The sequence below is a fragment of the Phyllostomus hastatus genome, unplaced genomic scaffold, assembly GCF_019186645.2.
Source record: "Phyllostomus hastatus isolate PE091 unplaced genomic scaffold, TTU_PhHast_1.1 phas_scaffold_193, whole genome shotgun sequence".
In the NCBI taxonomy this organism is placed as follows: Eukaryota; Metazoa; Chordata; class Mammalia; order Chiroptera; family Phyllostomidae; genus Phyllostomus; species Phyllostomus hastatus.
The window spans coordinates 5,328,591-5,345,886 of record NW_025334015.1 but is presented as its reverse complement, the minus strand read 5'-3'; the positions used below and the strand labels follow the sequence as shown (position 1 = coordinate 5,345,886).

The 17,296-nt window shown below is 40.5% G+C and overlaps 1 protein-coding gene across 3 annotated transcripts in view; it reads left to right on the top strand.

Annotated features, from left to right (window-relative positions):
* The window catches only part of JHY (junctional cadherin complex regulator), an 89,299-nt gene that overhangs the window by 58,137 nt on the left and 13,866 nt on the right, over positions 1-17,296 (top strand). For all 3 annotated transcript variants that reach the window (XM_045860358.1, XM_045860357.1, XM_045860356.1), the window contains one exon: positions 6,218-6,870. In XM_045860358.1, coding sequence (XP_045716314.1) covers positions 6,218-6,870 — 653 coding nt within the window. The remainder of the gene's footprint in view (positions 1-6,217; positions 6,871-17,296) is intronic.

The window sequence follows — 17,296 nt, the reverse complement described above, 5'->3', positions numbered from 1 at the left end:
AAGGAAAAGGAGTGACAGTGTGAAAGGTGTAGAGGATCTCTGACTAATCTCAAAGCTCTGTGCTTCCTGGACTTGCATGTCTATTTTCTTCACCAAATTAAAGAAGTTTTCTTTCATTATTTTTTCAAATAGACTTCCAATTTCTTGCTCTTGTTCTTCTCCTTCTGGCACCCCTATGAAGTGAATGTTGGATTGCTTAAAGTTGTCCCACAAGTTGCTTACGCTATTGTTTTTTTGGATTCTTTTTTCTTCTTCTTGCTCAGATTGGTAGTCTTTTGCTTCCTTAATGTTCCAAATTGATTTGATAATCAGCTTCATCTACTCTACTGTTATTTCCCTTTAGATTGTTCATTTCAATTAGCATATCCTTCATTTCTCACTGGATTTTTTATGCTCTTGAGGTCCTCACTCAAGTTTTTTGAGCATCCTTATAATCAGTGTTTTGAATTCTGCATCTGATAGATTGCTTATCTCCATTTCATTTAGCTCTTTTTCTGGAGTTTTGATCTGTTCTTTCATTTGGGCCATGTTTATTTCTGTCCTCATTTTGGCAGCCTCTCTGTGTTTGTTTCTGTGTATTAGGTAGAGCTGCTAGGACTAGGGAGTCTTGGTAGTATGGCCTAATGTAGTAGGTGTCCTGTAGAACCCAGGGGAACAACCACCCCTATCACCCAAGCTATGTACTTGAGGTGTGCTCTCTGCACGGGCTGAGTACACTCTCCTCTTCTAGTTGAGTCTTCATTACTCTTGGCAGGTCAATGTTTGGGATTTACTCAGGCCAGTCAGCTTAATGACTGGCTGACACCGCTGAGCCCTCCATGGAGGGTCAGCCGTGTAGGGGCAGGGTGGTGGTGTCCCGACGTAGTCTGTAGCTGTCCATTGGGTGTGCAGGCTCTGGGGTTTCCCAGGTGGTGCAGGCCAAGGTCAGCTCCCACCTGTGTTCTTCCCAGGGCCACTCTGCCTGAGCTATAAAACAATCTGAGATGGCTGCTACTTGTGCTGTGCTTCATGATTCCCAGGTGAAGCCAGGCTGTGAATTTAGGCTTGTTGCTGCTAATGCTGGGCCTATGGCTACTTAGTAAGAGGTATGAGGGCTGGTGACTTACTGAGGCTGACTGTTGCTTGTTTAATAGGATTTAGGAAGTTGTGAAGCATGAGCCAAGACCTGCCATTCATATGAGAAAGTCTTGGTTAACAGTACTTTTAACCAAGTATTGGGCCAAGGGTGGGCCAGTAATTTGGGTGGGATGGAGTCTCAGGGGATCTTCAGGGTGGGGCCAACAGTGTTAGCCAGGTTGATAGAGTCTCAGATATGGCACCCACCTGCCGGGTCTGTGGCTCTATGGGATGAGAGTTCAGAAAAGGGACAGTGGCCTCTGCCCACCTTTCTGTTTGGGAGAAAGCTGCCTCTCAGCTCTCATCTTGATGCCAGACACTTCAGTTTCTCCTTGTGTGCCACTGTTGCCTTTCAAGCTGTTGCTCTGGTGCTATAGCTCAGAGGGAGTGAGTCTGAGTAAGGCCGTGTGTGGGTTCTTTAAGGGGAACTGCTTGGGATCCTGAAGTTTCTTCTACTGACTCAATCCCTGCTGGTTTTTGCAGCCAGAAGTTATTGGGACTTATCTTCCTGGCACTGGACCCTGGGCTGGGGGACCTGGTATGGGGCTGGACTCCTGACTCCAGACATATCCCTCCTGAATTTTTATCTACCACACATGGATGTAGGACCAGCCTGATCTGTGTCTGCCCCTCTTACCTATCTGGATGAATGTGGTCTTTAATTCTGTAGTTGTCAGACTTCCATTCAGCTTGATTTCTGATGGTTTTGAGTGATGGTTGTTCTATATTTTAGTGTTGTAATTCTGATGTGGTTGTATGAGGAGGTGAGGCATATTTGCCTATGCCACCATCTTGACTGCCATTTTCTTTTTTATGTTTTCTATCTAATTTTTTATGTTTCCTGTCTCTTTGTTGAGGGTCTCAGTAAGTTCCTCTACTCTTCCCCTAGTTTCATTGAGCATCCTTACAAGTGTTTTGAACTCTGCTTCTGGTAAATTGTTTTTCTCTATTTTGTTTAGTTATGTTTCTGTAGTTGTATTCTGTTATTTCATTTGGGACATGTTTTTTGTCTCCTCATTTTGGCTGCCTCCTGTGCTTGTTTCTAGAGCTGCTGTATCTCCCAGTCTTGACAGACTGGTCTAATGTAGTATTTGTCCTGTGGGGCCCAGTGGCACAAGCTCCCAGTCCCCCAAGCTGGACACTCCAGGTGTGGGTTGTGTGTACCCTTCTTGTTATAGTTGAGCCTTGATTGCTGTTGGCACATCAGTGGGAGGGATTTATCTCCAGGTCTATTGGTTTCAAAGACTTCCACAACTACAGTGGGGGATCTGCTGTGCAGGAACCAAACCAACACAGAAGGACTTGTTTCAGTGGCGCAGGGGTGCCCACTAACTCCACCCCTTGAGTGTGTCACTTGTGAAGGCAAGCTGCTGCTAGTGCTGAACCTAGGACCACTTAGCAAGATGAATGGGGCGTGTTGAAGCCAGATCCTGCTTGTTTAAGGCTTATGAACATTTGAAAGCTTTAAGAAAAGTCCACATATGTGCCAAGACAGGTCATCTGTTTGGAAAAGCCACTGGAAACAGCTTGGGTGGCCCTGCAAGCTGGGTGGCGAGGGGTGTCAGGGAATCTCCAGGATGGCAAATAGTGTGAGCCAGGTTGTTGGAGACTTAGATATGGCACCCTCCTGCCTTCTGGCTGTGTGGGAGGAGGGCTTAGCAAAGAAACATTGGCCTCTGTCAGCACTTCTGTCAGGGAGAAAGCTTCCCCCAGCTCTCACCCTGATGCCAAACAATTCAGTTCCTCCCAGTATGTGCCTGGTGCCTTTTGAGATGCTGCCCCAGCACGGGAGCTCAGAGCAAATGAGTCTGAGTAAGTTCCATGTGCAGGCTTTTTAGGAGGAACTGCCTGGAACTTCAGAAGCCCTCTGTCTCACTGAGCCTCAATCCCTGCTGGTTTTTACAGCCAGAAGTTATGGGGACTTATGTTCTTAACACTGGAAGCCTGGACTGGGGACCACTCACTCCTCAGTGGGGACCTCCATATTCAGTATATCTCTCCTGATTTTTAATTGTCACACATGGGTGTAAGAACCAGTCCATTTCATGTCTCTGCTTGTCCTACCAGTCTGTGTGTGGTTTTTCTTCATACCCTCTGTTATAGTACTTCTGTTCAGCTATATTTAAGGCAGTTCTGGATGATGGTTGTTCTGTAATTTAGTTGTAATTTTGATATGGTCATGGGAGGATGAGTGTACTGCGTTTAGCTACTCTACCATCTTAACTGAAAACTATTGTTAATAAACACTACAGAAACTTCTCTATCTCAGAACTCATCTTGGAGTCCAGACACAACACTCAAGACTCCAGGGTTGATCAGGGTAACTGCCGGAGAGGTAATAGGCTATATGTGTGCTCCCCTTATGAGCAAAATGGGTTTTGTTTGAATGCAGATGGACTTCTTGGTTGAGATCAGAGCGTATATTCTCCCTGTGCTTATGACATGCAAACAGCAAAGCCATGGGAGAGAGAGCCTCTGGGTACCCTTTCCCAGGGTTGGGGCAAACTTCCCCCAGAAGGCACACTGTGAACAAACATTAATAACTAAGTACGGCTCTTATTAAGAAATTGTTATGGTAGCATTAGGCATCAGGATTCCCCAATGCTAACGGTCCAGCCAAAGGACCCTGCTCTGTGTGTGGCAGGAAAACCCACTGCCATTAAGCAGTTATTCTGAGTGCATGGAGTATGGGCTGATTGTGCATGCTGGTAACAAAAGAGCCCCAGTGAGAGCTCGATGAAACAGAGGATTTCAGTGCTGATGGAGATTAAATGGCCTGAGAACCGCTTTGTGTGTGAATGTCAGGGAGCTCAGGTCTTGCCACCTAAGGAGTGACACATGACGCCTCCACTGTAGGGTAATAAACCTTGGTGAATGTGGATCTCAAGTGGGCTTCTGGGGAGACCAGAGAAACCACAGCGAGCCCATAAATGTCTTCTGCTCTAGGGACTGGAAGCCGCCTCTAGGCACTTACATTTGCATGAATAGCGAATTTAACACTTGAGACCATTGAAGTTTCATAAAACGATGAGTCCGTGGCCTTGTTGACCAAGCACCCTGTGAAGAACACTGTCATAACCTGAACTGGCAGCAGCAGAGGTAGCATGTGACCAAAGCCAAGTGGTGGCCTGAGACTTCAGGTCTGGTGCTCTTGGAAAAAAGTTTCTAACAGGTTTTTGTTTTCTTCTTTATTGATGGGAATAAGGAGGGAGAACTGAAACAAGTAGTTGTACAGCAGCAGAAAAAGAGTTTCTGGTCATGTATTTTCTAGCAATTAAAAGACTGAACAAGTAGTAAAAAGAATGATCTTATCAGCATCAATCAATATTTGTAGATCATAGCAAAGGGGGCCTTTTTTTGCCCATCATGGGCAGTCATGACAGTCATAGAAAGAGCCACTATGTTTCAAGGACACCCCTGTAAATTGTGCAGTATGGTTTCCTTAGGCGTCTACCGCAAGGACGGATGCTCTTGGGCTGTGGCAGAGCCTCTTTGCCCACATCTCCCCAACCCCTGCAGTGCAATATACTGTGTGGGAGGAAGAATCTGTATTTTTTCTTTAATTTTTAGTTGATTTGAGAGAGAGAGAGAGATTTGTTGTTTTACTTATGGATGCATTTACTGGTTGATTCTCATATGTGCCCTGACTGGGGATCAAACCCATAACCTTGGTGTATTGGGACAACACTCTGGCCAGGACCTATCATAATTGAAATACAGAAAGAGAAGTTTTCCTTTTTGCAGCACCACAGGTAAAAGTTAAAGTTTAGAGGAGCTGATCAGAATTTGGCCAGTCATCTAGAAAGCACAAATCCTAAGGAGAACATACTCTAAATTTCAAATTATAAACCATTCTGACTTAGAGATCCAATGTAAGAAGTAATATTGTTTATTACTGTTTTAAGTAGTCTCAACCTTATCATTATAATGAGATTTCATTCAAAATAGAATACCACTTAATATCATGCAGGAATAGGATGAGTCTTAGCGATTGTATCAGAAAAGTGAAATAAGAGTTGACCTCATCGCAGTACTTCTATCATTCTTTATAGCAAGCTAAAACAAATGGTGTAAACAGAAACATGACTTATTTACTTTAAGCTTTTTTCTCAAATGATCCAGGCAACTTGCATATTTTGATTAACGTTCATGAATACAGACCACAGAGATCTTGTACGTGTGTGTTCAGGAAGGAAGAAATGTGTTGCAGGTGCACAACATGCAGTTGCATACGGGCATCTTACTGCTTTAAGTAAGCATTTTATCATTCTTTCCAAAGGCCTCTTCACTCAGCTCGTTCTTCACAAAGTAATGAGTGCTTTATTCTTGGACAATGTTTCTAAATGACTTAGCACAATATAGTTACATAAAGTATCTATTATTTCAGGAGTACATTTTGTTGTTATAAGACTATGAAAAGCATAAAGACTGTGTGAAATTGAAATATTTCCCCCAATGTTTGATTGCCTAAATAAGCTGTATTAAGGGACAGAAGCAAAACCGCTCCTGTGGATTCACAGACATCCTATCACAGTGCAGACTCTCTTATAATTCTCTGAATAAAATCTGATTTGTTTCATCTGGTGTAGAGGTCATTTCTAGCTTCTGCACTATATGAGGGAAGAGATCTGATAAAGGAACTATATCTCATACTAAACTTGTACTTGATTAGCAATGCTTATCATTGGTGTTCTTTCTGCTTAATATTTTAAGATTTTCATATTAATTAAAATACACTTGTATTATTACAGCTCTTCAGAGAGAAAGCTTCTCTTGTTGCTCACCTGCCCAACGTGGTAACACTTAATTTTATGACATTTTAGGTCAAAGGCATGTCCTTGAAATAAAGCCCATGGTAAACTCCTATTTCTTTCTGGAAAATTCATAATCTAAAATTTCCAGCAGTAGTTGCTGTGCTATCTTATCCTGTTTGACTGAATTGGGAAAAAATCCTCTAGAGTCTTTATCTCCTTTCAATTCCCTGCTCACCTTCCTAGAAGTCAAGACTCCCAGTGTAAAAAAACACTAATTTAAAATTTGGGAAGTGTACCAACCTTTTAGCTTTACATTAACCAAAAATATCTTTTTGGGATTACCTCAGGAGCACTGGTCTCAATATGAAAGTGCAAGTCCAAGTACCGCACCAACAGGTCAGTCTCCCGAAACAACCGGCGGGCAGCAACCTCCCAGAAGACCAGCCACACACCACAGCCGCAAACAGCGGAAACGCAACCGTGGCCTGAAGTCTCTGGTAACTGAAGAGCTGGTCGTCAGTCAGGGACACCAGAAAAACACCCCCGGACAGCAACAAAGTCAAAATAAGCTTGTCGATGCTTCAGCAGAGCATGAAACAATTGTGATCATGAATGCCCCTAACTATGACTTACACCACTCAAGTGCACTTGGAAGCCAGGAGCCCAAAGTGGCCTCCAATAAATCTGCTCCAGCACAGCAGACTTCTGACAAGATATCATATAAACACTCTATTGGATATCACTCAGTGACGAATTTTGGGAAAGAAAGAAGACGCAAAAACCAAGAAGAGAAAAGAGTTTCATACCAGCGGCTACACACCAACACTCTTTCCCACGTGGACTTGAACTACCTTCATGGCCTTCCCGAGAGACAAGTGCCCCTGAGTCACACAGGCTCTCAGTCTCTTTCTAACGTGAATGTTGACCGAGCAGCTGGAAGTAAGAAGCAACGCAGACAGACTTATACAGAGACAAAATATAAGAACTTGGAAATATTATGGTAAGAATTCTTTTTTCTCAAGCTGTCTTCTGGGGGAGAAATGAGAAAATGGTGGAGACAGCGGGGAGGCAAAGTGGGAAGTTGGTGGGGGTGGGGGATGGGGGTCCCAGGATATCAGGTGAAGGGAAAAATTCAACTAACCACGTCCTTGGCTCTGATTTCTGCCTAAAATAGTCCACTTTTATGTATTTCTTTTCTTTTCCCCTGTCTCCTCTACTTTTTCCCACTCTAGTTAAACCAGAGTGGGGGTGGAGGGAGAAGCAAAGAAGGGTGAGAGACCCAGTCAGAAAAGACCACTATATTTTGAGGGTTACAGTAATGTTTGGAGGAAACAAATTACGTAACGGCCTGTCCTAAGAAAATAATCTAAAATACAGAAAAATATATATGCACAAACGTATCATTTATAGAAATGACCACAGTAATCTAACAATAAGGAAACACCTAGGTAAGTTGTGATATTTAACACCATGTAACCATTATTATGGTTATGAGGAAATGCTTCTATAAAAAGAAAATAGCAAGGTACAAAATTACACCTAAGGAATTTGTGCTCCACTGTATTAAAATGTGGGCAGAAGAACAAAAATGCACCAAAATGTCAATAGTGGTGATCTCTGGCAAGAAAGTTCGAGGGTATTTTCAACCTCTTTGTACTTTCTGAATTGTTTAAGTTCCCTACAGTGTAGATATGTTACTTTTACAATCAGAAAAAAAAAGTTATATTAAAAATCACTTCAGAGGACATTTCGTGATGTCACTCAATCAAATGTGTTTCTTACACAACTGATGTATGTTGAATATAGTGCTAAAATGCTACAGAAGATACAAAAGCAGTATGGTGCATGGGCACCTTCAAGGATCTCACTTTCAAAGTAGGGAGACAGTCTTTTACATGAATTGGTCGGAAGACATTTAAGTGCTACAGTTGGAGGTGTAGGGTTCAGAGTTAGCTTCCTGGGAGAGAGGGTGCCTTGTCTTTTCCCCTGAATTTAGAGGGAGTGCTTCTAACATTTTTAGCATTAAAAATAATATCTAATTTTTGGTAGATAGGGAGGGGAAGATAGGTAGGAAATTCCCTCCTATTCCTATTCCTATTGCAAAGAATTTTTATCATAAAGGGATAATTTTATTAAATCTTTTTATGCATCAATGAAAAAGATTGATGCAGAAAAATATTCCCTCTGTTCATACTTTAAGGAGGTTAAATAATTAACATATTCTAATGTTGCACTGTCCTTTTATTCCTAGGATTAACCTAACAAGTCATACTGTGTTCTTTATAAATTACTTTATTTGATTTGGTAGCGCTCTGTTTAGGATTTAACATTCACCTGCATGAAGTGAGACTGGCTTTAAGGTTTTCTGTCTACCATTGAACCCATATATATATATGTTATCAAGATTTCACCAACCTTATAAAATGAGTTGGGAAATATTCCCCCATCTTATATCCTCTGGAATGCTTCGGTTTGTTGTTGCTTACGGGCGGATTCCAACTTTAAGCTACTTCTGTTTATTGTGATAGTCATATATTTGGATTTATTTTTACCATCTAAATCTGTCCTTCCTTGTCATCCTTTTTTATGCATCTTCCTTTTATATCTGCTATCGAACTCATAGAATGTTGTTACTTTTTCCCTGTACTGATTCGGAAATATATATTTGTCTATTTTTTTAAAGTATTTTTATTGATTACACTATTACAGTTTTCCCAATTTTTCCCCCTTTATTCTCCCTCCATGCTGTCCCCCAACCCTCCAGCATTCCCCTCCTTAGTTCACGTCCATGGGTTGTACATATAAGTTCTTTGAGTCCTCTGTTTCCTATACCATTTTTATCTCTCCTCATCTATTTTATGCCTACTAATTATGCTGCTTCTTCTCTGTACCTTTTCCCTCCTATTCCTTCCTTCCCCCTCCTCAATGAAATCCCTCCACGTGATGTCCATTTTTCTGATTCTGTTCTTGTTCTGGTTGTTTGCTTAGTTTTTGTTTTTGTTGTTTTTTTTTTCTTTTAGGTTCATTTGTTGATAGTTGTGAGTTTATTATTTTATTGTTCATATTTTTATCTTCTTTTTCTTAGATAAGGTCCTTTAACATTCTATTCTTTTTTTTTTAACTTACATACTTAACTAGTCTGGTGTTAAATTAATATACCTATTCTTCTCCAGAACAAACTCAGAATCATTGTATTGTTATTACCCTATCACTCTTCCTGCCTTTCATACTATCTTTGTTCAGTGTCTTATCCAGAACCGTATATCTCCTAAATTAATCATTACTTTTATTATTGTTATATAGAATCAATGACATTTTATTCCTTATTTTATTTTTTATTGAACTTATTGGGGTAACATTGGTTAATAAAATTACATAGGGTTCAGATGTACGATTCTATATACATCATCTATATATTATATTTTGTGTTCACCACCTTAAGTCATTTGTCCCTTCTTTACTGTCTTCTACCTCCCCACACCCCCTAGCCATTCCCTCTGGTAATCACCATGTTGTTGTCTGCGTCTGTGAGTTTGGGGTTTTTTTTTGGTTTTGCTTAATCCTTTTACCTTTTTCACCTATACCCTCAATCCACCCTTCCCTCTGACAGCTGTCAGTCTGTTCTTTGTATTTATGAGTGTTTCTGTTTTGTTTGTTAGTTTTTCTTCATTAGATTCCACATATAAGTGAAATCATATGGTACTTGCCTTTCTCTGACTGGCTTATTTCACTTAGCATAATTTTCTCCAGGTCCATCCATGCTGTTGCAAAACATGATAATTCCTTTTTTTTTACAGCCAAGTAGCATTCCGTTGTGTAAATGTACCACAACTTTTTTATCCACTCATCTAATGATTGACACTTGGGTTGCTTCCAGATCTTGACGATTATAAATAGTGCCTCAATGAACATAGGGGAGCATATAGTCTTTCAAGTCAGTGTTTTTGAGTTTCTTCAGATGTGTTCCTAGAAGTAGAATTGCTGTGTCATAAGGCAGTTTCATTTTTTATTTTTTGAGGTAACTCCATACTGCTTTCCACAGTGGCTATATCAATCTTTATTCCCACCAAACGTGCATGAAGGTGCCCCTTTCTCCATATTCTTGCCAACATTTGTTTGCTGATTTACTAATGATAGTTATTCTGAGAGGTATGAGGCAGTATGTTATTATGGTTCCAGTGTAAACTTCTCTGATGATTAGTGATATTGAGAATCTTTTCATATGTCTATTGACCATCTGTATGTCCTCTTTAAAGAAGTGTCTATTTTGCTATGTCTATTTTTAATTGGATTATGTTTTGGATGGTGAGTTGTATAAGTTCTTTATAAAGTTTGAATATTTTACTCTTACTAGATGTGTCATTGATGAATACATTCTCCCATTCAGTGGGTTGTCTTTCCATTTTGTGGATTATTTCCTTCACTGTGCAACAGCTTTTTAGTTTGATGTAGTCCCATTTCCTTATTTGTTCTTGTTTCCCTTGCCCGAGGAGATATCAGAAAAACATATTGCTACAAGAAGTACCTGAGATTTTACTGTCTATGTTTCCTTCTACAACTTTTAAAAAAGATTTTATTTATTTTTAGAGAGAGAGGGAGGGAGGGAGAAAAAGAGGGAAACATCAATGTGTGGTTGCCTCTCATGCACCCTCTCTGGGGACCTGGCCTACAACCCAGGCACGTGCCCTGACTGGGAATTGAACTGGCGACCCTTTGGTTCACAGGCTGGCGCTCAATCCACTGAGTCAAACCAGCCAGGGCTCCTTCTGCAACTTTTATAGTTTTGAGTCTAACATTTAAGGAAGCCTTTAACACATTTTTAGTTTATTCTTGTGTGCGGTGTAAGAAGGTGGTCTAGTTTTATTCTTTTGCAAGTATCTGTCCAATTTTCCCAACACAATTTATTGAATAGACTATCTTTACCCCATTGTATGTTTTTGCCTCCTTTATCAAATGTTGGTTGATCATAAAGGTGGGGGTTTATTTCTTGGCTCTCTATTCTGTTTCACTGATCTATATGTCTGTTTTTATGCCAGTGCCATGCTGTTTTGATTACTATGGCCTTGTAGTATATTTTAATATAAGGTAGCATGATTCCTCCAACTTTGTTTTTCTTTCTCAAGATTTCTGTGGCTCTTCAGGGTTATTTTTTTTGTAGTTCCATATCAATTTTTGGAACATTTGTTCTAGTTCTGTGAAATATGCCATTGGTGTCTTGATAGGAATTGAGTTGAATCTATAGATTGCTTTGGGTAGTATATACATTTTAATGATGTTAATTCTTCCTATCCATGAACATGGTATGTGCTTCCACTTATTTGTATCTTCTTCAATGTCTTACAATTTTTCAAGCATAGGTGTTTTAAATTCTTGGTTAAATTTATTCCTAGGTATTTTTAATACAGTTTTAAGTGGGATTGTTTTCTTAGTTTCCTTTTCTGATAGTTCATTATTGGTAAATAAAAATGCAACTGATTTCTGGATATTAATTTTGTATCCTACTACTTTATGAAATTCATTTGTTCATTCCAGTAGTTTTTTAGTAGAGTCTTTAGGGTTTTCTGTCTTTAGTATTATATCTTCTGCAAATAATGAGTTATTTAAATGCATTTTACCTCTTCCTGTTGTCTGATTGCTATGGCCAGGACTTCCAGTACTACATTGAATAATAGTGGTGAAAGCTTGTTCCAGGCTTGTTCCTGATTTTAAGTGAAACACTTATGATTTTTGCCCAGTGGTATGATGTTGGCTGTGGGTTTGTCATATATGGACTTTGCTACATTAAGGTATGTCTCTTGTACTCCCACTTTCCTGAGAGTGGTTATCATAAATGGGTGCTGGATTTTATCAAATGTTTTCCTGCATCTATTGATATGATCATGTGGTCTGTATCCTTCAGTTTGTTTATGTAGTGAATCACACTTATTGATTTGTGGTATTTTACCAAACTTGCATCTCTGGAATAAATGCCACTTAATTTTGGTGTACGATCTTTTTAATGTATTGCTGGAACCAATTTGCTAGTATTTTGTGTTTTTTTAATATATTTTATTGATTATGCTATTACAGTTGTCCCATTTCCCCCCTTCTCTCCCCTCCACCCTGTACCCCCTCTCCCACCCACATTCCCCCACTTTAGTTCATGTCCATGTGTCATACTTATGAGTTCTTTAGCTTCTACATTTCCCGTACTATTCTTGCCCTCCCCCTATCTATTTTCAACCTACATTCTATGCTACTTATTCTCTATACCTTTTCTCCCTCTCTTCTCCTCCCACCGCCCTGCTGCTAGCCCTCCATGTGCCCTCCATTTCTGTGTTTCTGTTCCTGTTCTAGTTGTTTACTTAGTTTCTTTTGGTTTTGCTTTAGGTGTGGTTGTTAATAATTGTGAGTTTGCTGTCCTTTCACTATACATGTCTTTTCTTTATCTTCTTTTCTTAGATAAGTCTCTTTAGCATTTCATAAAATAAGGGCTTGGTGATGATGAACTCCTTTAATTTGACCTTATCTGAAAAGCACTTTATCTGCCTTTCCATTCTAAATGAGAGCTTTGCTGGATAGAGCAATCTGGGATGTAGGTCCTTGTCTTTCATGACTTGGAATATTTCTTTCCAGCCTCTTCTTGCCTGTAAGGTCTCTTTGGAGAAATCAGCTGACAGTCTGATGGGAACTCCTTTGTAGGTTACTGTCCCCTTATCTCTTGCTGCTTCTAGGATTCTCTCCTTCATTTTTACCTTGGCTAATGTAATTATGATGTGCCTTGGTGTGTTTCTTCTTGGGTCCAACTTCTTTGGGGCTCTCTGAGCTTCTGGGATTTCTTGGAAGACTGTTCCCTTTGCCAGATTGGGGAAGTTCTCCTTTATTATTTGTTCAAATACGTGCTCCATCTGTTGCTTTTCCCCTTCCCCTTCTGGTACCCCTATAATTCGGATGTTGGAATGTTTAAAGGTGTCCTGGATGCTCTTAAGCTTCTCCTCGATTTTTTGAATTCTTATTTCATCATGCTTTCCTGCTTGGTTGATTCTATCTTCCTTGTGGTCCACTGTATTGTTTTGAGACTCAGATTCCTTCCTTTCACTATTGGCTCTCCTCCGCGTATCTTCCTGCATCTCTTTTATGGTAACCTGCATCCTTTCATCTAAATTGCACCCAAAATCAACCAATTCCATGAGCTTTCTGATCACCAGTGTTTTGAACTGTGCATCTGATAGATTGGCTATTTCTTGGTCACTCAAAAGGATGAGTCCTGGGGGACTGATCTGTTCTGTTGGAAACATGTCTCTCCCTGTCTCCCCTTTTTCTTTCTTTTTTTTTCCCGGTCTGGTTGCTCTTGTTATGGTGGGGGGCAGAGCCTTAGGTGTTCACCGGGGCTGGGCACCCTGGTCGCTAGATTGTGACGTTATATGTGGGGGCGGGGGCGGGAGCGGGGATGGGAGGGAACAATGGTGGTATTTCCGTTCTCCTGGGATCTCAGTTCCTTCCCTCGGATCCTGGGCTGCAAGCTCTGCCCTGGTCCACAATCACTGCCCCACAGGGTCCGCCAGCCGCAGCTTGCATATTCAGGGACCACTGCTGCATTCTTGTGCGCCGGATGGCTGTCGCGCTGATTACACGCCAAGTTTTCCCCGACCTCCGTGCGCTGCCGACCCGCGCCGGCCCGGCTCGTCTTCTCCTACCAGTCTGGATGTACGGGTCTACTTCAACTTCTTGGCTGTCCAACTTCCATTCAGATAAATCCTCTATCAGTTCTGGGTGTTATTCTATCTGTAAATTATTGTTGTTCTAATCTTGGTTGTGCGAGGAGGTACGGTGCATCCACCTATTCCTCCATCTTGCCGGAAGTCCCCAATTTGCTAGTATTTTATTGAGGACTTTAGCATCTATGTTCATCATGGATATTGGCCTATACTTTTCTTTCTTCATAGTATCTTTATCTGGTTTTGGAGTTAGGATAATACTGGCTATGTAAAATGAGCTTGGGGGTCTTCCTTCCTCTTGAATTGTTTGGAATAGTTTGAGAAGGATAGGTGTTAGTTCTTTGAATGTTTGATAAAATACAACTCTGCGAAGCCATCTGGTCCAGGATTTTTGTTTGTTTGGGAGTTTTTTGACTACTGCTTCAATTTCAGTAGTTGTAATTTGCCTGTTGAGATTCTCTGATTCTTCCTGATTCAGCTCTGGAAGGTTTTATGTTTTTAGTAACTTATTCAGTTTGTCCAGATTGTCCAATTTGTTGGCATATGGTTGTTTATCATATTTTCTTACAATCCTTTTTTTTGTGTGTCAGTTGTTACTTCTCTTTCACTTCTGATTTTATTTGAGTCCTACTTTTTTCTTGATGAGTCTAATTAAAGGTTTGTCAATCTTGTTTATCTTTTCAAAGAACCAGCTCTTGATTTCATTGGTCTTTTATATATTTTTTTAAGATTCTATTTTATTTATTTATTCTCTGATCTTTACTATTTCTTACCTTCTACTCACTTTGGGCTGTGTTTGTTGTTGTTTTTCTAGTCCCTTTAAGTGTAAATTTAGGTTGTTTATTTGTTTTTTTCTTGTCTGTTGAGATAGATGTATAATGCTATGAATTTCCCTCTTAGGACTGCTTTAACTGTGTCCCATAGATTTTGGGTTATGTTCTCATTATCATTTGTTTCAAGGAATCTTTTTATTTTTTTCTTGATCTCAGTATTAACCCAGTCATTGTTTAGTAACATGGTATCTAGCCCATGTCTTTGTGTGTTGTTCAGTTCTTTTTTTGTGATTGATTTCTAGTTTTACACCATTATGGTCAGAGAAAGTGCTTGATATGATTTCAGTCTTCTTAAATTTATTGAGACTTGTTTTGTGTCCTAACATGGTCTATCCTAGAAAATGTTCCATGTGCACTTGAAAAGAATGTATATTCTGCTGCTTTGGGATGAAATACTCTGAAGATATCAATTAAATCCATGTAATCTAGTGTGTCATTTAAGGCTACCATGTCTTTGTTGGTTTTCTGTCTAGAACATCAATCTATTGATGTCAATGGGGTGTTAAAATCCCTACTCTGACTGAAACAAGTACAGTTGGATGGAAGCAGAAAATGAGTTTCTGGTCACCAATTTTCTAGCAATTAAAAGAATGAACAAATATTAAAAAGAATGACCTCATCAGCATCAATCAATATTTATAGATCATAGCAAAGGGAGCCTTTTTTGCCCATCTTGGCCAGTCATGACAGTCATGGAAAGAGCCACCATGTTTCAAGAAACCCCTGTAAACTGTGCAGTATGGTTTCCTTAGGCGTCCACCACAAGGATGGATGCTCCTGGGCTGTTTGCAGAGCCTTCTTGCCCATGGAAGCAGCCTGGGCTGTTTCCCCCCTGCAGTGCAATATACAGTGTGGGAGGAAGAACTTGTTTTTTTATTCATACTGTAGCTCTTCAAGGGTTACAGGCTTCCTACAGGCATCTCAGTTCTGACTCTGCCCCACATGGGGCCATGGTCTCACATATCCAGTGCAGGGTTAAATCTCAGAACTCAGGCTTTTAGGTCCAAAACTTTCTCTAGGGAAGCCATCACCTTATGCAAAATCTGCTTTAGTTTTAGGGTGGGTTTTTTTTTTGTTTTGTTTTTGGTCTTTGAAGAGTCCCTGCTCCTTTAACAAATTCAACTATATATTACAAAGGATGTTTGTTTAATTTAATCCAACATTTTTAGATATTTTGGAGTGGGAAGTTCTTTAGTTTTTCAAAATTGTGGCTTTTTTTCTATTTTAAGTGCATTAAAGGAAAGTTTTAAATGAGAGCCAAATATCATAAAGAAAAAAAAACAGAGCATTTTAAGATAAGAAAGAAGTGTTTTTATGAAAAAGTTGAGCTAATAGTCACTATTTGATTTATGAAGTAATAAATACATCAAAATAATGGTTTATAAAGACTTTTCTGGAGACTTCCGGCAAGATGGAGGAATAGGTGGACGCACCATACCTCCTCGCACAACCAAGATTAGAACAACAATAATTTACAGATAGAATATCACTCAGAACTGACAGGATTTATCTCAATGGCAGTTGGACAGCCAAGAAGTTGAAGTAGACCCGTACATCCAGACTGGGAGGAGAAGATGAGCCAGGCGGGTGCGGGGCTGGCGCGGGTCGGCGGAGGTCAGGGAAAATTTGGCGCGAAATCGGTGGGACAGCCATCCAGGGCGCAAGAATGCAGCGGTGATCCCTGAGTACACAAGCTGCGGCTGGCGGACCCTGTGGGGCAGTGATTGTGGACCAGGGCAGAGCTTGCAGCCCAGGATCCCAAGGAAGGGCCTGAGCCCAGGAGAACGGAACTACTGCCATTGTCCCCGCCCACTCCCGCCCCCGCCCCCACATATAACGTCACAATCTAGCGACCAGGGTGCCCAGCCCCGGTGAACACCTAAGGCTCTGCCCCCCACCATAACAAGAGCAACCAGACCGGGAAAAAAAAAGAAAGAAAAAGGGGAGACAGGGAGAGACATGTTTCCAACAGAACAGATCAGTCCCCCAGGACTCATCCTTTTGAGTGACCAAGAAATAGCCAATCTATCAGATGCACAGTTCAAAACACTGGTGATCAGAAAGCTCACGGAATTGGTTGATTTTGGGTGCAATTTAGATGAAAGGATGCAGGTTACCATAAAAGAGATGCAGGAAGATACGCGGAGGAGAGCCAATAGTGAAAGGAAGGAATCTGAGTCTCAAAACAATACAGTGGACCACAAGGAAGATAGAATCAACCAAGCAGGAAAGCATGATGAAATAAGAATTCAAAAAATCGAGGAGAAGCTTAAGAGCATCCAGGACACCTTTAAACATTCCAACATCCGAATTATAGGGGTACCAGAAGGGGAAGGGGAAAAGCAACAGATGGAGCACGTATTTGAACAAATAATAAAGGAGAACTTCCCCAATCTGGCAAAGGGAACAGTCTTCCAAGAAATCCCAGAAGCTCAGAGAGCCCCCAAAGAAGTTGGACCCAAGAAGAAACACACCAAGGCACATCATAATTACATTAGCCAAGGTAAAAATGAAGGAGAGAATCCTAGAAGCAGCAAGAGATAAGGGGACAGTAACCTACAAAGGAGTTCCCATCAGACTGTCAGCTGATTTCTCCAAAGAGACCTTACAGGCAAGAAGAGGCTGGAAAGAAATATTCCAAGTCATGAAAGACAAGGACCTACATCCCAGATTGCTCTATCCAGCAAAGCTCTCATTTAGAATGGAAAGGCAGATAAAGTGCTTTTCAGATAAGGTCAAATTAAAGGAGTTCATCATCACCAAGCCCTTATTTTATGAAATGCTAAAGAGACTTATCTAAGAAAAGAAGATAAAGAAAAGACATGTATAGTGAAAGGACAGCAAACTCACAATTATTAACAACCACACCTAAAGCAAAACCAAAAGAAACTAAGTA